The 23078-nt window shown below is 40.2% G+C and overlaps 2 protein-coding genes across 6 annotated transcripts in view; one reads left to right on the top strand and one right to left on the bottom strand.

The window, feature by feature from the left end:
• Window positions 1-17756, bottom strand: part of Samuel (SAM-motif ubiquitously expressed punctatedly localized protein) — a 70067-nt gene extending 52311 nt beyond the window's left edge. The window contains exons 1-2 of one of the 5 annotated variants that reach the window (XM_089256775.1): window positions 17295-17756; window positions 2999-3127 (exon numbers count right to left, since the gene is read on the bottom strand). In XM_089256775.1, the coding sequence (XP_089112901.1) occupies window positions 2999-3053 (55 nt within the window). In that variant the 5' untranslated portion in view covers window positions 3054-3127; window positions 17295-17756. Of the gene's footprint in view, window positions 1-2998; window positions 3128-5215; window positions 5677-5829; window positions 7008-17294 lie in introns of those variants that run through there. The other 4 variants (XM_030384537.2, XM_089256772.1, XM_089256773.1 and 1 more) reach the window with 4 other exon arrangements.
• Window positions 17757-21351: 3595 nt separating this feature from the next.
• LOC108649698 (uncharacterized) lies at window positions 21352-21914 on the top strand. The gene has a single exon (XM_018098703.3). The coding sequence runs from the start codon at window positions 21399-21401 to the stop codon at window positions 21723-21725; it is 327 nt and encodes a 108-aa protein (XP_017954192.1). The 5' UTR covers window positions 21352-21398; the 3' UTR covers window positions 21726-21914.
• Window positions 21915-23078: the final 1164 nt, after the last annotated feature.

Here is a 23078-nt window from a genome sequence, read left to right as displayed (position 1 = left end):
AATTTACACGTTTTGCTCATTTGCGATTCTGGGCGCGCAGCTGAAACAAAACACAAATGAATTAAAATCGCAAAAGGGTTACCGAGGGGTAACGACAGAGACACATACACGCACATAAAGGGAGAGACTGAGGGAGAGCGACAGAGATAGAGTGGCCAAGAGTCGAGTGAAATTCCAACAAGTGGCGTAATTGCGCCCTGCGGCGGCTACCGTGCGGCCATCGATAGGCTGCACACAAAGAGCAAGCGAGACTGCTAGAGGGGGGAGGGGCGCCGCGCACTAGACTGGCAGTAAAATCGCAAATCATAAATACAACAAACAATAAATAAGTGCATGCGAGAAGCCAAAGAGCGTAAGAGCCAAAGAGCAACAAGTGTGCGTGTCTCAAGTCGTTTAGCTGCTGGCGTCGCTGCCATCGCTGCTGCTGTGGTTGATTTTGCTGCCGCTGCTGCGGCTGCTGCTGCCGAGTGCAAAGTTGAGCAGACATAATAAACGCGAGGACGCATAAGGTGAAGGAGACGGCAATGGCAGCACTGGCGGCGGCTGCGACTGCGCAGTCGTCGCTGCTCGTCATCGACAACTGCACGCCATCGGCATATAAAAAAGCAACAGCAACAACAGCTCAGCTTGCGCTTTTAATGCTCTTCCGAAAGAGAGCGAGATAAAGAGCGAGCATATGCGCATGTGCATGAAGTTTGACTTACTAAAAGAGAACGCTAGTTGAATTTTTTCCCAATTAGAAAAAATGTATATAGAAGGACATATATTAATTACCCTGATCTTATAAGAAAATTCGATATATTTACAAGTAATGCGAGTAATTAATATTAAATAAACGATTTTATGGACTGCACTTATCGTTTAAGTTAATGTCAATATTTAATGGTCACTTGCAAGTAAACATGAAACAAGTCAAGTTTCCTTCATTTGTTAGTGTATTTGGCATTCGTCACTTCTCTCTGTCACTTCTCCCTTATTTTTTCTTTCTTGTCGACTGCAGCTCGTCGGTTCTCAAGTCTCGCTGCCAGACAAGTCAACATTCCATGGCCATTTGCAGGGCAAAAGTTCGCGTCAAAGGTTTCGAGCAAAAAGCTTTAAAAAAAAGGAAGGTAAATGAAATAAACCAAAAGAAATACTGGGTGCCAAAGAGCGAGGCACAAAAGACAAAGGTTAAAAGAATGCAGCACATATTGATAGCAGAAAAAAGGTTTTTGCTTCGCTTCTGTTTGTGGCTGCTCCCCTCTGCCTCTGCCTCTGCTGCTGCTGCTGCTGCTGCTGCTACTTTGCGCTGCGCACCTTCTGTTCCTGGCCGAAACGTCGACCCGTTTTGCATTTTAATTTTATTTCAGTTTTTTTTATGACGATGATCGTGATGATCGCGATGATAATGACGATCATGATGATCATTGCGCGCTTGTTTATTCTTTTTATATACTTTATTTTTGATTATTTTAATTTGAAAGCCGCGCTGTGCGTTGCCTTATTTGAGTTTGAGCTTGAGTCTCTACCTTCTCAGTCTCCCCTGCTCGCCATCCCACCCTCTCCTTCCCTCTAGACGCTTTGTTTCAATACAAATTTGCATGCTGAATTCTTAATTTCAGTCAAGGCGTGGCTCTAAAGGAAGCTGCACGCCTGCACTTGTATTGGTGAGCTTCTGAAAGCTCTGCACCTGCACAAGGCTAGCTGCAAAGCTTCAGCTATCTGTGTAAAAGCTTCTGTGTCGCTTGACACGCGCTGCGCAGCTTCATTTGCTGCACATAAATACAAAATTTGAAATTTGAATAAAATATGTATATTATCTGTTGTTGTTGTTTTTTTCGCCTTTTACTTTTTCAGTTGGATGTGCATCAATGAGTTGAGTTAAATTCTCGTTTATTTGTTGTTCAGATCAAAAAGTCAAAGGTGAGCTTCCATGACATCACCAACGTCATGATTTTCTGTTTTTTTTTTTTTTTCAATAATTATCATAATTAACAAAATTCTGCAGTTGGCAAAGCGGTACAGTTGGAGCCAATCTATCAATTTACTGATAGCGGAGACAAAAGGCTGATCAGAGCTCGGTCAAAAGGTTCACCGAAACGGAGGCAAGCAGGTGAGGTGACACCGACAAAGCAATACACAGACACACACACAATCACACAGTCGAACAAACAAACATAAACCAAATGAGAAATAAATACAACAACAAAGGAACGAACAGACAGCACAACAAAAAGAAAAGGCAACAAAGCCAGAAAACAATAGGAAAAACAAAAGCGTAAAACGATAGTTGAACTTTCAACACCTAGTTTTATGCTTGATACCCTGTAAAATGGGGGAAAAAAAGGCAAGTTTAACTGAGTCACATAAATGATGCTACAATCTGTATGCATAATTGCAATAGAGTCGAAAGTTATATATATATCTACCTATCTCCTGGTGCCTGACTAGCCTATGCGAACTCTGCTTACGCTGAGGTCTGATTCATAAAACTTGGCACAGCGAAAGTTTCTGAGCGCACTAGGAACATACGTCAAAATCGTACAGATCGGCTTTATATAAATCAGCTAAATAAGTATGTACAAGTCAATGATCCATCTTTTCAAAGTTCTGTTTTGTGAAGAAATATATACAAAGCTATTCCTAATAAATATACATAGTATAATACTATCATCGAAACTGAAAGTTAAAATACATACATATAGTAAATTGAAAATATCATTACTTTAAATACAAAAAACCTTTTCAAATAGGTTTCGATAATCTACTCAATTTACAGGGTATTAAGAGCTCCAGTCCTCGTGGCTAATACGCGTTACGTTTGTTTTTGTTTTCAATTGGGGTCTGTGGCTCTGTAGCTCACAGAGCTCTGGGGGTCTGGTCTCTGTCTCGGTTTGACGCATTTGTTGTTGTTGTCCATGGAAGCAGTTAAACAAATGCGATAAACGCTGCTTAGACAGCTTTGACTCGCAAGGGGCGGTGGGAGTACAGGTGTAAAGGGGGCGTGTCTTACACTTACCGGAATAACACCAGGCTGGCCATACTACAGTTGTCTCGCTATCAATTTCCTTCATTATGGTGGGCTCAACATATTGTCAAAAACCACACCGCGTCGATACGATTCGCGTCGATTCGATTCGATTTCCTCCTGTTCCGGAAATGAAATGAAAGAGAAAGAAAAGAGCATTGAAAAAGCTATAGGAAAAACGTGTGACAGAGCTAGCAATATTCGGACTGCAGTTATTGAGCTTAACTTTAACAAGTTTTCTTTTCTGTTTTATTTAGGTATACGTTTTTTCCTGCTTTTTTTTTTTGCCTGGCCAATTTTTCAATTATGTTCGAGGCAACAGGTTGTTGTTGTCTTTGTTGTTGCTGATGTTTGTCTTTAATCTTAAGTTGTCTTGCGTTAATGTCTTTATGTTTTTGGCTTGGCTTTTAAATATGACTCGAACTAAGCAGCCGCAATCGCAGTCGCAGCCGCAGCTAGGTGTTTCTTTAATTAATTCACCTGTTGTCAAATGTACAACTGTGTATTTTTTTATTAGCCAAATACCCTGCAGTATTCGAGGAGGAATGGTGCGGGGGGCATCGGGACGGGAAGTTAATGTGTCATAGAGTTAATTATTTATGTGCCCAAAGAGTTAGTGCTAAATGAAACATTCCATAAATATTTACATACAGCTGTGTTCATGAAAGTAATAAAGCGACTGACACACAATATTTACAAGGCAATTCGATAGGAGTATTAAGATTGTACATATGTGCATACATCGATCAGAATTCGAGAACTAACAGAGCTTTCATTCTACAGTTTTTACTATGCTATTTACTATAAAACACTGAATCCAGTGGAAATGTTTTTTTTTTTTTTTTTTTGTATGTAGAGTTTTGCTATGTAGAAGATTAAGTTTTATTATGGCATTTATAAATATAGATATTTCTTGATAATTAAATGAAAATAAAATTAATCTTTCAATGTTTATTTTTTTTCATTTACAGGGTATGCCTATCGTCACAGTGTCTTTCTTCTCGTCACGGCTATCTTTTGCTCAATGTTTGTATGTTCTTTGCTTGGAAATTAAAAGCATCTAAATGCGTCAAATTTCATTTAACACAGATATTTGCTATGCATGACAAAAAAAATTAACAAAAGAAGAAGCGATTTGAGAAATTTGTCTAGTGTAATAATTCTCAACCGGTTTAAGCCGAAGCTACAAACCTTATATAAATAATTGCAGAGAACTATAAATATATGACCATAAAATGAGCGAAAGAGAGCGAAGAGCGACAAAAAGAGAGATAGACGTGCATTCCTTTTATAGTTTTCCTTCTGTTTCAGTCTAATATGCATGATTAGTTGATGTTATGTTTTAGGCTTTTAAATCTTGCTATGGAAATTTTACAAATGTTACCGAACAGCCACTTATACTTCCTATAAAGCAGTTTACATTTACGTCCATTTAGATATTTGCATTTTCTTATTCGTATGCTTATTGGATTTGATTGTTTCCTTAAGAACAGAATTCAATATATTCTTTTGTATATGTTCTATGCCAATTCTGCAGACAATGAATAGATGACAGTCCATCACAAATCCAATGAGATACATATTTCCCATTAGATGTTTTGCTTCCGAAATTCGAGCATTACTTATATACTGCGAGACATATTCCACGCTCTTTGTTGCTCTGGTTAAATAGCGCATAGATCAAAATCTCAAGAGTCTTCAAGTTAAAAAATAATCAAGAAGAAGAAAACACTTTTTTTTTATTGTTTGAGCAATAAAATTGATCTATGAAGTTTAAGGTCGCAAATATTTAAACAGCTTTTTTCTTTACCTTTTTTCAAGTTTTATTTTATTTAGATTTATTGAAATTTTTGCCGACTGTTGTTGTTGTTGTTTGCTTTGCCACAACTGCTGTCAATTTGTCAAACGGATTGACAAAACGCAAAAAATAAGAAAACCAGCAACAACAGAGAGAGAGGGAGAGGGGAAAGCGAGAGCACACGAAGCAAAAACAAACGCCGCGATCGACTTAATTGTTTTTACTTTTTTGCAAATGCAAAGATCGTATATACATATAAATCCAGATACATATGTATATACTCAGATATACATGCATAATATTTTTTTATTATAACATATAATTATTTATTTTTAATGTGCGTTGAAAACTGAACCTGTTGTCGGAGGCTTATTAAAATTATTATTATAAAAACAAAAGCACTTTTGCACCTTTTTACACCTTTCAGTTGTCGTTGTTGTTGTTGTTGCTGTTGTTGTTGTTGTTGTTTATTTTTAGTTTGTGAACTGTTAACTGTTTTGCCTTTTAGTTGCACTCGAATTTCCGCGCTGCACTAAATGTATTTTTAAATATAAAATCACTTTTTGTTTAACGAACAGCACACACGTTGCATTTGCTCTTATATAAATACATATATTTATCTCTCTCTGCCTTTATTATTTTTTTATTCTTTTCAAATCATTTTTTGACGCTTTGACCTTTAAGACACGATATATGCTTTGATTCTTATGGACATTCCAATTGGCATTCACTTTTCGGTGCTGATTTGCATTTCACATTTGCACTTTGCGCAGCTAATTGCGTTGTTTAACATATTGTATCTTAAAGATACATTCGAAATATTGATACACTTGAAATATTGTATCTGCTAACTATAAGTAAATATCCTGTTGATATTGTTTGCTAAAGATGCAGCTTTTAAGGATTGCTTATTTCAGATACATGTGCATCCTTAAGATACTCCTCGAATCTTGAACTTAATAGTCTGTATCTGTGAGATACTTGCTGAAATTGAAATTGTGTCTAAAGTTTTTATCTAACCTACTGCTAGCTTAGAGCTTCATTTATGTAATTATATCTGAAAGATACTCTCGTTAGATATTGTATCTCTTTACCTAAAAGATACCCATTTCATTTGTATCTTTCAGATACTTTGTTTGGCTTGCACTGCAACTGGTCACGTGCCAGCTACGCATTTGAATCTTTTCCTGTTTTGCCTTTTCCTTTTCTATTTATTTATTTTTTATTCTCGTGTCACGTGAGCTTGTTGCATGAACCGTTAGCCTTTGCTCTTGTTTTGCTTTGGTATTTGCAGCTGTGCTTGGGTTACAGCTTAATCCTTTGAGCTTTTAAACCGTTGGGCGCACGTTGCACGCATGTGCGTGTTTTTTCTTTTCGTTTTATCAGCACTTGAGTGGTTGTGGGTTCTGCTTCTTCTTATTGTGTTTGTTACGCGCCGAAAAAAATCTACGATCGCAATTTTTTTTGTCTTTTTGAATTCGCGCGAGCGCAATTCGCACGACTCACAGCGCAAACGGAAACGAACTGAGCAGCACCGCAACAGCGGCTCCCAGTCGGAGTCGCCGCTCAGCACGTGCACACACACACACACACACATACACGTACAGAAGCGAGCAGGGCAGAGAGCGCGCTGCCCGGCATAGCAAAACTTTATCAGTTGAAGACGAATGTTGCGCTCTTTGGCTTTGGCTCTCTTAAGGTCGCTCGCGCTCTCTTTTGCTTTGCTGTGTGCGTGCGCCTCAAGCTTTATCAGTTGACTGCACACTCTTAGACTAGGCGCTCTCTCTTTCTATTGTAGCTTTATCAGTTACCTCTCTCCCTCTCTCTCTCTCTCGCTTTTGTCAACTGCAGCGCTGGTTGCTTTTGTTGTGTGTGCGCAGCTGAGTAAAAAGGGTTCAATGAAGGTCAGCGGGTTCATAGTTCATCATCGAGCTGCACTCAATGCAAATGCAGTACAATGTCTGCCTCTGTGCGTGTGTCTGTCTGTCTGAATATCTCTGTATGTGTGTGTGTGCCTGGCTGTGTGTGCGTAGCTGTGACTGTATCGCTTGTCCATTTGATACTTTGGCCTCGTCTGTCCATTGTTGTTGTTGTTGTTGTTGTTCCATTGCACTTTTCGTATTTTCCCAGTTGTTGTTCGTTCGAACAGTGGGCAAAATGCGGCAAAAACCATATGCATATTAATTGCAATGGCAACGCGTTTGTTCTAATGAAAAATATACCAATATATGAGTAGATATGTACATATGCTCTCTACATATACATATGTATATCTATAAGTAATTCAATGTAAATCAATTTCATTTGATATCACAACGACCTAAACAACCTTTAGAAATCAAAATAAAAACATAATAAATACAAATACAAACAGACACACATATATTGGCCTATGTGTGCGTGTAGGTATGTATGTATTGCTGTGTTGGCCCATAGGCCAGCAGTCGCCAAGATATAGCTACAGATACAGATACATCTGATACAGATACAGATACAGATACAGATGCGCCGCACACTTAACCCAAACGAGACCAAAAAGCGAACAGGCGGCCATTGCGACCGACCAAACGACCGAGCGACCTGAAATATTTTTAGAACTGCTGCGACGACGACGACTGCGACGACGACGACGACGACTGCGACGACGACGACGACGACTGCGACAGCGACGCAACGGCATGCATATATTGTAGACCTCACTCCCCCTCCCTCTCGCCCTCTCCATCTTCCTGCCTCTGTAGCTCTTTCTCTTTCGCTCTGGCTCACTCTTTGCCAGCTTTTTTTTAAGTGTCAGGCCTCGTGCCGCGCCCTCCGCAGCGACTGCCCAAAGGTTGCGACGGGACGACATTTGCCAAAGCAAACAGACAGAGAGAGAGGGGTGGAGAAAGAGAGTCTCTCTCACTCACTCATTCATTCACTCTCCCTCTCTCTCTCTTTCTCTCTCTCTCTCTCTCTCTCTCTCTCTCTTGCCTTGGCGAGTGAGGTCAGAAGGTCTGTGATCTTTGCAACGAACTGCAAGAACAAAGCGCAACAAATGCCGAAAACCGAAAGACAAATAAAGGCGACACATGCCACATGCAAAACAACAAAAACAACAAAAGCAAAACACAATATTCTTATAAGAAATCGCGCAAATGCCAATTGGAAAATGGAAAATGATTTGATAGGTGGAAATGGTGTCTAACTAGATTCCCTTACTACTGAAATCGAATTGATTAAATCCGAATGATTACATTCAAGAGAAAGATTTTTCAAAACTTGTGAAAAATTGCGAAAAAAAAGAACAAAAACAAAAAACGCGAAATTTGTGTTTATTTTGATTCATTTGAGATTTTTAATATTTTGGCACAACTTTGTTGCGATATATGATGTGTGTGTGTGTGTGTGTGTACGTCTGTGTGTGTGAGTGCTTGTGTGTGTGCGTGTATGATTTGGCCAGGCAAAGCCAAAAAGTCAAATGACAAGACGCAAAAAATAACGAAAAACAAAAAAAAATTAAAGAACATCGGAGGGTAAATATATAGATATGGGTGCATAAAAATACACTACATATATATTCACTATATACATGTATACGGTTTTTAGTATATACATACATACATATGTATGTACTTACATACATACATATATCTGCGTTGGTTAGCGCTCGCTGAACGACATTCAGGCAGCACATCAATGAATCAAAAATACAAGCAAGCAGATGAGGAAGAAGAAGAGCAAGAAGATGGGCAGGGGAAGGGGAAGGGGCAGCCACAGATGTGGAGGCAGTAAGGTGAGAGGGCGCAGCCTCTCTTTTGACGTTGACAACGCGACCGAGCAAGAAGAAGAAGCTGAAGCATTGCTGATGTAGGGGCAACAAAAGGTGTGCGTGTGTGTCTGTGTGTGTGTGTGTGTGTGGGACGAACTTCAGTGTTGCAAAAAAGAAGAAGAAGAAACCAGAAAGCGTGCTAATGTTGGATGTGAACGGTTAGTAAATACCCTACAATCAAAGACATTTGCTGTTGAAAATATGAAAGCAGACCTATATATGATATTTTCCGGATCTACACTAGAGAATCGATAACCTTGTAATCGACAAATATGAGCATACTGAGCGCCCATCATAGGAATAGCTACATAATGAGGGACTCTTATATGCGAAACAGGGGAGGTGGGTGGATGATATATGTACATATCTCTTATACTTATACATATAGATAGACAGACTTAAGAAAGAATAGATGCTTTTATATGAACATACAAAATATCCTTTCTCACATCGCATAGAAGAGAACGAAAACATATCAACATGATCTATTAAATTCTTCAGCCTGTTGCATACCTAAGCAGAAAATCAATATACCCGCTGCATTCAGAGCTTTCAGAATACATACACACAAAAATACAAGAAAAATGAATTTCAGAGTGAAAAAACAGCGACAAAAAAGCATTAAAGAACAACAACAGCAACAAACACAAAATAATACACGTTGCCGCATTTTCATCTTTGGCCACTTTTTTTTCAGTCCTGCTCGACTCCGGCCACACAATTGACTCGTTTGCCAACACGCGTCAAACTGTTGCAGCAACCAAAAGCTGCAACACACACACACACACCTAAGTTTCTTTAGACTTTTGCCAGATGTGTTATCAGTGGACGATCTACAGATTGTCCAAATGCTAATGAGATGTCGAATGAAGGAGAGCAACACTCACACTCGCACTAAAGATAATCATCATTATTATTATCATTATCATTATCATTACCAATATAACAAAGAAAAATGACAATCGCATCGATAATCAATAAAAGTTGTCAAATTAAAAGCTAACTTACTCATTTATCTTTCTTTATGTACATATGTCATATACAATCTAGGGAAGGGAAGAAATTTTAAGGTCGTCATTAATGCATTAGTGAAATAATAATTGGAGCTCAGATGAGAATGTGAGATTGAAAGAAAATAGAACTGACCCGATATTTGAGTAAAGTTCAGCGGAAGTATAGTAAGACTATAGTTAAAGGGAATAGTTGTAATTTTAAACTCAATTTATAAGATTATTCTATTCTCAAATTCTCTTAAATTCAGATTTATCTCATATATCCTTCAGCTACTTCTCTTACTGTTCTCCAACTTGCTATTTTTCGTTAGATAATTTTTCATTTACAATTCCTAAATTGATTCAACAGCTTTCTCCATCTTATTTATAGCTTTCCAACTGGAACGGGCATTGGGCAGCGCTACTCCAAATCTCCCAATTTGACCTGCCGCAAAATGTGGCACAGACGCAATGCAGGTGTCAATCGGCGAGTACAGTTGCCACACGACCTGACCCCGAGCCAGAGCACCCAGAGCAGGAGACAGAATGCGAATCGAAGCCGAGGCTCGAGCTGACTTGAGGCTGCAGTTGCTGCGTCGCAGTCTGTGGCTTGTTGTTGGTCCATGTCCCAGAGACGGGCCGCAAGGCATAACTGGTGCACAGCATCAACACGCGCTGCCCACACGCCCGACTTGGTATCTGGCCTCGGGTACCAGGTCCCAGCTTCTCCTCCTACTTCCTCTTCCTCTCTCTCTCGCCTTCTGTGACAGAGTTGAGTTGTCGCTGGGGCTGGGCTCGCGGGCCAACGAAAAATAAAGAGGCAACACACACACAAAGAGAGAAGAAACTAAACTTTCGCAGCGAATTCTCATACAAAGATCCTAGACAGAGGTTTCTGGGGCCAGCGTGTGCCAACTACACTGAGCAAAATGAAAGGGTAAGCTCGCAATATATATAGAATTTGAGAATAAACAGAATAGTGTTTTTCTACTTGATTGAGGCAACAGTTTGACAACGGAGTAACTAAATTGTTAGGGGTTTAACTTAAACTAGTTCTCATCATTTACTACTGCTATATTTTTGTCAGTGTATTCAGCATTCGTTAGGTGAACATACATGTATATATAGGCACCATCCACATACATACATATATGCAGATCGGTTCACTGTTCAGTTTTCAGTTTGAACTAAATGAAGTGAACTCGACTCGGCTGTTTGTCGCTGTCATTTTGGCTGCTGCGGTTGTGTGTGTGCGTGAGTGTGTGTGTGTGTGAGGGCAAACGGGCGTTCGTTTGAGGTCTGGCATCGGTCGCCTCGATGTCGATCGTTCGGACGGACGGACGGTCGGACGAGCGGTCGGTCGGTCGGTCGCATGGCATTAGCATTTTCAGTTTTGCTTTATTTTTAGATGCCCGCAAAAAACAAACACACACACAGAGAGAGAATTGCAAGCGTGTGTGTGCGCTGCTTGGAGGTGACTGACTGACTGAATGAATGAATGACTGTCAGACTGACTGTCAGACGGCACTTCGTTTTGACAAACGCCTCTGACAGCGCCCAACGACAGTTTGCACCACATTCACATTCACATTCACATTCACATTCATATTCACATTCACATTCACAATCACATTCACATTCACGGATTCCTATTGGCATTTTGACTTCCAATGAGAAATCAGCTGCTCAAAGCTTAATCCTTTGGTTGATTCAGTCTACGATCTATTAAAAATTTATTCTAGAATGCTTCTTCCTCTGCTCCTATTTATATCTTTAATTCTTATTTCAGTGTCTGACATATCGAATTTCATTCTTTTTAGCAATCATATTCTCTTGCACAAAGGTCTTTTCAATTATACAATTGCAGTTCTGCGAGTTCAGCTTTGCGACGTCTCATTCTCGTATTCCATTCGCTGTAAATTCAAGTTCACAATATTATTCACAATTCATGCAGCTTGCTTCCAGCTAAGATCAACTTATATGTATTTAAATATATAAATTTTAATACAATTATATGATGCAGAAAGGAAAGGAACTTCATGTCCATCAAATCAGATTCAATTTATGAGTTTATCAACTGATCAATCACTCAGCTGATCTTCATGAATTATCATTAATGTGTTCATAACACTATTATCTCTTAATTAAAATAGTATTTATGAATTCTGACTAAGAGAACTAATCCTCAAGACTAATCTGAACTGATCCTCAAATTAATTTTATTAATTATCTGTCACATGAGCCAACCTATGTGGGTCACACTTTAGGTTTATTACTTACAGTTCAGCTGAGCTGCTCACAGATCTAGAGACCCATCTTGAACAGAGTAATGAAGTGAACTTGTCGCACTCCTAGCCTAGAACTCTCATACCTTCAACTGATCTTCAATCAGATCTTTTGGACTGATTCTCCCATACAGCTTCAATTGTTGTCATTATCTAAGTATACTTATGCATAAATATATATTGTCTATCTATATATTGTGATCTTAACTGATCGCAGCTGTGTGTGCTGTGTATCAAAGTTCGCATTTTGAAAAATTTGCAACAAGACGAAATGGAAATAAAAAACACATTCTCATACTCGCACTCGCGCGAGCTCGCGCGGTTTAATTAAAGTTCAGCGGCACTTCGGCCCACCTCAACCCACTCGACAATATCACGACATTTGCAATCATTAACAGACCAAGCTGAACCCAGGCGAGATCAGTCGAGTCAAGTTGAAGTGAACTCAGTTAAGTGCTTGGTGTGGGCGCCAGTTGAACTGCCAACAACTGCCAACTGCGAGCCGGCATCTGGCATCTGGCAACTGGAACAGCAACTGAAATTGTGAACGATCATCAGCTGAATAGAACGACGACTATAGCGAAATAGTTTTCGTGTTTGAGAAATCACCGACAAAGTGGGATGCTTTATGGATTTATGATTTTAGTTGGCGGCACAATTCAAACGAAGACCAAAACAAATCAACAGAAAATGCACTGCAAAAAATATAGAAGAAGATCAACTTTTGCGAATACAAAATGAAGAATATAATTTAAGATAAACGATCAAGTACAATTAATGCTCCAGTTGACTCAAAGATCACGATCTACGATTACGATTATACACATATAGTTTCTATGGATCGCAGTAGGAAATATAATCTAAGATCAGTGACAATGGCTTAGTTCTACCTTATTTTTTTAAAGTGTATTCGGCAAACTTTTGAAGCACTGCGGTCAGCGCCAATGCTTAACCCCCCAAACCGAACCTGAGTCAATAACAGAAAATAAAGCTAAAAAATATATAACAACCGTACGATCTTTGATCTGCAGTAAGTAAAAAGCGAGAAGCGTAGAGGAGAAACAGATCAAAAGGAAAAAACTGTCAACGGATCAAATTTATAAGAGCATGACAAATGCAAGATCAACGTAACAACATGAAATATAACGAGTGATCGAGTGAATCTCCCAGTCGCAGCTCAATTATGCTTGCTGATCAAACAACACACTGCGATCGCCGTGATTTCCTATACCTATATATGAAACGAAGAGAGAGAGAGATGAGAGAAAGAGAAAACAACAAAACAAAAATAAATAAAAAATGCTGACAAAAAGAAAAGAATGGCCAGTGCCCGAGTGGCAAGTGCAAGTACATAAAGCATAAAGCATCATCGGGTTTCAGTTTCAGGGGCTGAGGATCGCGCCGATCGCTCGCAGTTCATGTGACAAAAATGTCGCAGTCAGCAGTCAGCGGAAAGAAACTCAAACTCAAACTCAAAGTCAGAGTGAAAAAAAGAGATACAGATACACATAAAGCAAAAAGATCGCGATATTCATCTTTCATCTGGCGATCACACCCTCACCCTCAGCTCGGGTTTGTGTTGTTGTTGTTGTATTTTTTTTTTTTTTTTGGGCAAACGGGTTTATGGCCGATGTTTGGCTGTTGTATCTCCGTTTGTCATCGTCGTCAAATATTTGCTTTAGCGTCGCGCTAATGACATCAAGCGGTAAAATATGAGACACTCGCCGCAATACCCTCTTCCTCTTCTTCTTCTACTACAACGTTGAAGACTGAGTCCGTAACTCAACAGCAAGGCCTCCCTGTACAGGACGCTCGTTGCATTCTTACATATGTATTATTATTGTTAAAGAAAAAGCTGATCTATTCTCAAAAAAAAGAGGAAAAGGAGATCAGTATAAGGGAGAAAAGGAGCAGATAGAGGAAAACAAGCAGAGTGATAGAGAAAGAGACAAAAATAGGAAGAGAGAGAAAGAGATGAAATGTTCTCCATATTGAGAATAAGAGAGCTTGACGGCCAGAGGGAAAGAGATCGATAGAGAGAGAGAGAGAATTAAGAGATTTCGCTAAGTAAAGAGCGAGACCAAGAGCTACGCACTAAGATCTTCTGGAGTGGGGCTTATCTAAAACTCCAACGAGGTAAGCAATTTTATTATGTATAATGCAAAGCATAAATAAGTGAGTACATACATACATACATCTATCTATATGCATGTACATACGATACGATAAGCATGCCTTTTATGATGATGATGTTATATGATATTCGTATGAGCCGACGCATTTTATGCTGAGCATTTCAAAATATAAACACAAACTCTTCTGCTTCTGTTGTTGTTCATTCAAAAGAGCGAGAAATTCCATTGAAAAATGTTAGCCAAACGGAAGTTGTTTGATGGGCACGTATTTGGGATTTGTCCAAAGGTCAAATATTGATATGCTAAACGCCAAAAAAACCAAATTGCTGCCGAAAATATTTAGCATATAACGTATTTACGAGGCTGACCTACCAAAATGTATAAAAACAAACCGACACCCGTTCCAAAACAAAACAGAAAATCAAATTTGATGCGCCAAATTAACAACAGCAACAACAAATTTAACAAAAGCAAATAAAAAATAAAATACTTGTCTAACCTGTCACAGCGAATGAGCAAATATTTAATATTTGGATTACGATCGGACAATAGACAAATCAACGAACGAAATGACAATCACGATTGACTTGAAAGATGCACTGAGAGAAATCACAGCTGACTGAGAGAAATCACCAGAGACATGCCAGAAATGAATGCTAATTATTATATCTTAAATCTTTTCTACACACTGCAGTGTTTCGCTCAGTGTACAGGTGCATAAGCCGCGCACTGATAATCTGAGCCGAAAAAAAAAAAATATATGTGCATACGCGAAACTTTTAATTCGAATTCTGAAACCCGTTGACCCGAACTCGTTGATCCACTTAACGTTCGTTAAAAAGCCCGAGAAGGTTAACATTAGATCCGATTGTCTTTATTTCGTTTTTTTTCAGCCATTTTTTATCAAGGCCAGGGCCTGGCCAGACACACAAAGTTCAAAACCGTAGCCCGTCCCTATTAACGAGTATGCTAATCTCCCCTCACTATTGACGTCACAAATCGATGGGTCGCATCGTTAGAAGGTTCAGATTTTTCAAAAAAAAAAAAAAGAAAAAAAAATATTTCAGGTCAAAAGATTGTTCTGTAAAAATGTAATAAAACTAAGCTGAAAAATCAAATCACATGCCAAAATGTTCTTCGATCCAAAATATCTTGTTTCTTTTGCCTTTTTGTTTGTTTTCATTATGAATTTGGTTGTTAAAATATTATGGAAATTTTGATGAATAACTTAGTACAGCTATTAGTTAAGTCAATCTAAATATGTCAAAGATCCAAATGAATCGCTGATTTCAACCAATCTATGACTCTAGCTGAGAGAGAATACCCTGTAAATGCTGTTATGTATACGAACGGCAAATATTTAATGTCTAATTAATTCAGGATAAATGGTCAAATTTATTATAATGTTTGTTTAAGTTCGAGCTAAAACCCAAACTCTACGAAATTTTTTTATTGTTGTTAGATTTTCAACAAGAGACAAGAATACCCTGTAGTATTATTCAAGCTTCATATTGAAGAAAAACATATAAATTAAATGTAAATAAATTAAGCTCGGATTTATTCTTTGGTTTTTATCTGCCCGAAACGAATTCAATTTCAAGGAGTAATTCAAAATTCGATCACATCAAGGAAATCAAAATAATAGGACGGTAAGGAATATCTCACAGTCGATCAGTTGCTGTTGCACGACTTAAACGACTTACATATTTGGGAACAAAATATTCATTTTTAGGGTTTATAGGCGAAACGTGTTGATGCGTGCATAATTCAATGCCATTTATAAATATTTATATATACATAAATAGAAACACATATATCTATCTATATCTATATATTTATATTATAACTCAACCTTTGTTTAAGCTAAATGTTCTGAGCGCGGCTTTGCTTCTGATTGCCTCGATGAGAGCTTGGGTATCATTGGTAGATATTAAATCGGAGGGAGCGAAAGTGTAAGAATTTGAATAAGCAGATTCTATTTGTAGAATATTAAAATTAGTTGATATTCGAAACTAGGAGAACTAGAACGGGACTACACATTAATTAAAAAGCAAACAAAACGGGAAAATCTTCATTTAATAATTTATCAGCTTCTATCTCAGATTCCTTCTCTTAAACCTTGATTCGGTAAGTTTTTCCAATTCGAGAATACACGATATTCCAACTAGAGTCCCATTGGCATTCCAACTGTCCACTCGTACTTCAGCTAAGTTCTTCAACTTGCAACGCTTTTAACGGCTTGCGTCCTGTGTCTCTGTCAACGATTTGCACTATAGTCAAAAACTGTGCAGCAAGTGAAAAATTTTTTGGTAGAGGCTCTCCAATCGGAGACCTGCATACACACTCTCTCACTTGGGTACGCACCCTTTGTGAGCAATTAATGAGCAAACAAGAAAACAGATGCGCCTTAGGCGCCTCTAAAACTGATTCACTTTAACGAGAACAAAGCCTAAGCCCAAAATAATTTGCAAGAAAAGAAACGGCAAAGAAAATGGAAATAAAATGCAGACAGGTAGCGCACATAAACAGCAACAGCAGCAGATGAAGAGGGGAAGGCGGGCGGAGAGAGAGAAGTGCGCTTATCAGGGCGGGCAAGGCAAGCGCCGGATATGAGCGCCACTTAAAAACTGTAAAAACAACGCGAGGGCAACAAGTGTGTGTAAGAGAGCGAGCGAGAGAGGGTGAGTGGCAGTCGGGTCTCGTTGTTAGTGTGCTTTCTGATAGCAGTAACAAAAGCTGCCGTGTCAGGTAGCCGACGTCGTCGTCGTCGACGCCGTCGCCGTCGCTGCCGCTGCCATTGCCGTTTTTACATGGGCCAATTAATGAAAACGACAAAATAGCAAATAATAATGTGAAGGGTATGTAAAAGGCGTAAAGGCAAACACGTAACAAAGAAACACGTACATTCACACACACACATACGCACACAAAAGAGAGCACGCCTACGTAACAGCTGTGGGGGAGCAGAGAGAGCGAGAGAGCGCGCAAGCAGTATTTTATTAATTTGATATGTCTATGCGCGTGCTACTTTGTAAAAGCGACTGCGTCGACGTAGACGTCGCGACGTCGGCAGAACACAATAATAACGCAGACTAATTGCAGACATGCGTTTGAGCTAAAAGCTTTGTCGCCGACGGCGACGGCGACGCCGACGCTGACTACGTTCAATCAAAGCGGCGAGCGCAGCAAGTGTTTTACAATTTACAGTTGCTGACAATTGCTGAATCATTTGTTTATTGCCAAATCAAAAGTGTGTTTGTATTAATTACCGTTTTAAGCAGCCGTAGTCTGCGCTGCCACTGCCACCGCTATCGTTGCTGCTCCCGATGTTGATTTTGCCGTTAGTTTAATGTAGCTGCTGCGCCGCTACTGCTGCTGTTGTTGCTGCTGCTGTTGCTGTCAAACACTTCAATGATATTTTATATGGAGCAATTGATAAACCCGCACACACACACATGCATCAAAATCTACACACTTCCACGCATACACACTCACAATTTGTACATAAAAATTAAGTACAATAATTCACTGGCACTTGTTGTTGCTGCTTTTGCATAAGTTTCATTGATCGCCGCGTTTTGATTAATTGTTTAAATTACGTTTATTATTACTGTTTGTTTGTTTATTTCTATATTTTCCACTTTGCCTTTGTTTTGGCATCCAGCTGCGCCCCTCAACCGACAACGACCCGCACTCGAGAGCGTCGCAAATATAACTGACTGGCGCTGCCCAACGTGACGGTTGCTGCTCGATCGCTGCCGCTGCTGCTCTCTCTCACTCTCTCTCTATGTCTCCATCACTTCTGTGTGTGGGGCCGCACCGGGCGTTCGGCTGCACTTCGTACGCCAATCATGCATGTGTGTGTGTGTGTGTGTGTGTGTGTGTGTGCACTGTAGTTTATATGAATGAATTTCGTGGCAACATGCTTAAGAGCGGATTTTAAAGAGCGCACACGTAAGAGGCTAAAGAGTAGTGGCACCTACATGTGTATGTGTGTGCATACGTACATTTATTTTAATGCAGCAGGTTGTTCGCTCTGCTGTGTAGCGATCAACTGTTATTATAATTATTAATTATTATGATTATATGTTTGGGGTGCGCTCGTCATGGAAAAGAGTTAGTTTTGATTTGCTTTCAATTAATGGTGAAAATGCGTGTGCGTGTGCTCATTGAGACAAGGAAATTGATTAACTGAACAGAAGCTTTTAATTTGTACTCCAAATTATGTTTTCAGCGTTTTTCGGATAATAATAATAGAGATGATTAGGATATTAGATATGCCAAATGTAATTATATATAAATATTAAGTTAATAATTCTACAATAACATTTCTTTCCCTTTCAATAATCCACTTGCAATCTGCTAATTATTATCGGTTTTCCAGCTCTCTCAATAAAGACTCAAAAAACAATTAAGAAAACAAAACGATGGCGTCTGCTGCTGCCGCTGCGGCTGCCTCTGCCCGCTCAGCCAGGGGCAGATAGAAGCTGTCAAACAAAACAAAAAACAACGATACGCCGATGCTGAAAGTGTGCTGTGATTTCTTTTGCTCTTCATTGTTTTCTTTTGACACGCTTTGCTTTGCATGCGCTGCGAGTGAAGTGTGTCGAGTGGAGGGTGGAGAGTGGAGACTGTAGAGAGCGGAAAGCGGAAAGCAACAAGAAGAGGCGTCAATGACGGCGGTGTGCTGCTGCAGCGCTGCGGCTGCAGCTGTCAGTCAGCGACGACCTTAAGCTAAACATATCAAAAGGAAGCAGCAGCAGCAAAAAGCTCACATTAAGAGCGGGAGAGCGGGAGAGAGCTAGAGATGGCATCGAATATAAATTAACTGCCATGAACGAAGTAATGGAACAACAACAACAACAACGACAACGACAATGGCAACAACAATGAAGGTTGAGCAAAAAGGCAGAAAGCAAAACGGCAAAACTGCAACCGCTTGCGACGCTGCGCAGTCAGCGCTGCCGTTGTGGGCGTCGTTGCTGCTGCTGCTGCTTAATCTATGCCTGTGATCGAGCAAGTACAAATGGCTGCAGATGCAACGGCAGCAACAGCAACAATTGCTGCCGAGGTCAAACAGCAATCAATAAAGGTCAGCGACTACCGCCGCGGCACGCCTGAGTGCCTGCTGCCAATGCCAGCCCAGGCAGTCAGCGAGCAGAATCGGCCCACGCCTCACCTGTGCCCCCGCCGCTGCCCCGCTCCCCCTCCCTGCTGCATGCTGCCTGCTGCGCTGCCCATTCATGCGGCCCACGATGAAGATGCTTTATGTTGCAAATTGAAAGCTGGACGTCCAATAATCGAGCCGACTGCTGACCAAGCCAGAGAGGACAGCGACGCGGCATCTCTGCTGCTGATGCTGCCGTTGCTGTTGCTGCTGCGTCGGCAGCTGTAGGCAGCCAGACAAATGTAGACAGTTGCGACTGCGCAGCAGCTGCGTCGGCCTAGGCGCAAACGGCTTAACCCTACAATGAACGTCGCAAATGAGAGACAGATGAAAGCTTTGGCATAGGCATAGAGAGATGGGAAAATAAATCCAGTTCAGGGCTGGAATGACTAAGCTTTCTGATTGGAAATAGCGTAGCTAGAATAATTTCCTCTTTCTATTAATTTAATTGCCGATCATTGTGACTTGAGACTTAACGGTTCAATCAGAACTATTGAAAGTACGATGGCAACAAAAAAAAAAAAAAAAAGAAAGTTAATAAAATAAAATGTACATATTTTATTATATCAGCTTGAATGTGTATTCGATAATTCTGTTAGTGTAATTTAAGAGTAATTTATCAAGTGCCAAAGGAAAGATTTATTTGTATATATATATATCTTAAATAGAATTGATTATATAATCATAAAACTCTATTAAATTTATTTTAAATTTTTTATTTAATATTGCCCGTGTGGTAACTATTTTTGTTGTTTGATATTTCACTCACTTCCGTTTGATTTATTTTTAATTCATATTTTTCCTCCCTCGACTTCAGCCCAGCGAGCCACTTGGGGGTTAAGAAGTTAAATGGCGGATGTCGATGTCTGTGGCATTAGGCGTATGTTGCAAGCGTTATCCAAGCTGCGCCTGCTTGCCTGCCCAGCTTCGTCACGCCCCCTGCGCACCGCCGCCCCCACAGCGGCTGCTGCTGCTGCTGCTGCTGTGCATTGTGTAGCGAAGTAGTCAAGTAGCTCCAGCTCCAGTCTTGAGTTGACGTCTGCCCCGCCGCCCCGCGTCCCCCAGCCTAGACTAGGCTAGGCTTGCACCTTGTCGTCGTTGAATGTATCTTTAGCTCTTTGGCATCCACAAGATATTTTTAATGGGACTCGCTTCCTTTAAGCTCCGCTGCTGCCGTTTCTGCTTCTGCTTCTTCCTCTGCTTCTTCTTTTTCTGCCTGATTTTTCTCTTGTTTTTGCCTCTTTTCGTCAGATTTTTGTGAATGAAGTTGTTTTTAGACGAAGTGCACCATTATCGCACTGACATGTCTGGGGATATGGCATTGGGATTGGCTTTCGGTTTTTCCTTTTTCTCTCGTTTTTTCTTTTTACTGCTCACTCGTTTCTTGATTGAAATGGGTATATTAGTTGGGAGTGACAGCAAGATACTAGAATCTCTACAGCTTTATATATATATACTGCTATATGTCTTTACATAGGTCTTCATAGGATTATATAACATCTTATAGATTCACTGATGTAATAGTGTAATGAGGCATACGTATTCATATACGCTCTCAGAGAAAGAAATTGAATTGCAGTCATGGTTCCTTCCAGTAGTCTCCATCTATATCATATTCATATTCTCCAATATTTGTATTCCTTCTTATATCTTACATGCAACTTGCATAAGTATTGTATCAAGATTTAAGACGAGCATTGCGCAGTCGTCCATGGCCAGCATCGATAGTTTTCTGTGCTTTTTTGTAGCTTGTTGTCTTGTCCTCCACCTGCTGCTTGTTGGCCGTGTCAACCGTTGATGGATTTCGTTGTTTGATTAACATGGTTAAATGGCAAACGCATTGATATATCGACTCGACTTCGACTTCGACTTGGAGTTGGAGTTGCAGTTTGAGTTGGACTCGACTTGGGCTTGGGATTTGCATTTAAGTGACTTTATCGACCGGGTGGCTGCGGATCTGCTTAACTATCTGCGAGCAGGTAGAGGCACAAGTCCAGGCCTAGACTCAGGCTCAGGCTCAGGCTCAGCCTCAGGCTCAGACTGAGGCTTAGCTGCCAGCTGTCAGCCTCGCCCGCTCATTAGAAATCGCTTAACGCCCGCGCTCTACCTGCTCACCTGCCCAGGCTGATCGCTGCAGATGCCTATATAAGTGATAGCCGTTGACCATTTGGACAGACACTCCCTGTTCAACTGTCAAGCCACTAAGATGTCCATCAACTCGTTTGCTTTGCCGCTGCTGCTCCTGCTCAGCCTTGCGCTCTGTGGCTGCTGGGCGAGGCCGCGGGATCTGCTGAACGAGGTCAACTCCGAGGAAGCGGCGCCCGACGACTACATCGACAACGACCTGGTGCAGCGCATCTCCAACAGGCCTGTGGTCGGCACTCAGTTCTTCAAGCAGCGGCACGACTACTACATGCCCCCCGCTCAGCTCTATCCCCAGCTGGTGATACCCTTTGGAGGGGGCAACTACTACAGCAACTATGTTCTGCCCATGTCCACCTACGAGATTGTCGACCCGGAGCCCATCTTCTAGGGCAAAAGAGTCCCATAGTGCTCAAATATTAACTTTAGTGAAAAGAAATGATAAAAATGTGACATATTATGAAAATAATTAATAATTTTTAAGATATTTGTATTAAATATTAAATATTTAGATCAGCTTTAAGTGAGAAGAGTATGTAATTAAAGACAAATAAAAAATATATAAAAAAATAAATAACAAGATTAACTGATTATTTAACTAATTGATAGTAATTTAGACCACATAAATCATACGAAATTCTAAAAATTTCAAGATTTTTCATTTGAATGAGTTCTGAGACGCTTCTAAACCTAAAATTTATTAATCGTACAAAGACTTTTTTTTATTTATAAAAACTTTTATTTGGATAAACAGTTAAATATACAGACATCAATTCTGTATTCTATAAAGATCTTAAACATGATCTGAGTACTTTTTATGGGAAACGTTTCAAGGAAACTGAAGACACCATAAAAACAGCCCAAAGAACAGACAGATCGATGGTTAGACGAGAACTAAGATCAGATCATCAATACGAGTCCTTACCTTAAAATCATCGACTAAATTTAAGTCTACAATATTATACGATTTATGTTATCATCGCTCAACTTGTATGACTCGGACCAGAAATTCATATCGCAGATTTTCAAATGAATATTTTTTCAAAAAGTTTTCTTCAGGGAAAGTTTGAGCCAGGTCAGGTGAGAGCTGTAGTAAAGCCGTTTAATTTCTGCACAACTCAATTCGCGTGGCTTTTTAGCCGTAATCCCAGTCAACATCTTGCGAAAACAGCAGCAAATCTTATAATACCTGCTGTCCGAAGCCATTTCCCAGTTCACACTCAGCGCACACACGCACAGTCGACTCTGGGTCTGGTCTGGGTCTGGGTCTGGGTCTCGGTTTAATCAAAGGCGAGGGCCTTTGCCCACCTACCGCATTATGTTGCAACAACAATCAACACTCAAATCAACAACAATCTGTACAAACAACAACAACATAATCAAACAAGCAGCAACAAAAGCCAAAGACCAACAGCAACAGAAATCTCTGCGTGTGTGTGTGTGTGTGTGTTTGTACACATCCCCAAGGAATTTTACAGGACAAATCCTAAAGCCAGGCAGCAGCAACTGCCAATGGGCAACAACAAGTTGCAACAGCTAGCTGCAACAAGTGTTCCAAATCAAAAACGGAAGCCAAGAGGCAGGAGCTACGGCCTTATTCCACATATGTACATGGGGTTTTTGGTACGACATGGCAAAAGCATTTGGAAAATGTAATTTACAACGCGCAACAGCAACAGCAGCAACAGCAGCAACAGCAGCAACAGCAGCAACAGCAACAGCAGCAACAGCAGCTACTGGACTC

The sequence above is a fragment of the Drosophila navojoa genome, chromosome 3 (genome assembly GCF_054131105.1).
Source record: "Drosophila navojoa isolate 15081-1374.11 chromosome 3, UAZ_NAV_1.0, whole genome shotgun sequence".
In the NCBI taxonomy this organism is placed as follows: Eukaryota; Metazoa; Arthropoda; class Insecta; order Diptera; family Drosophilidae; genus Drosophila; species Drosophila navojoa.
The sequence above is the reverse complement of the archived record's forward strand: the minus strand, read 5'-3'. Positions and strand labels throughout refer to the sequence as shown.

Bases quoted from the DNA above. Each gene is read 5' to 3' on its own strand.
- LOC108649698 (XM_018098703.3), top strand. From the start codon at position 21,399: ATGTCCATCAACTCGTTTGCTTTGCCGCTGCTGCTCCTGCTCAGCCTT.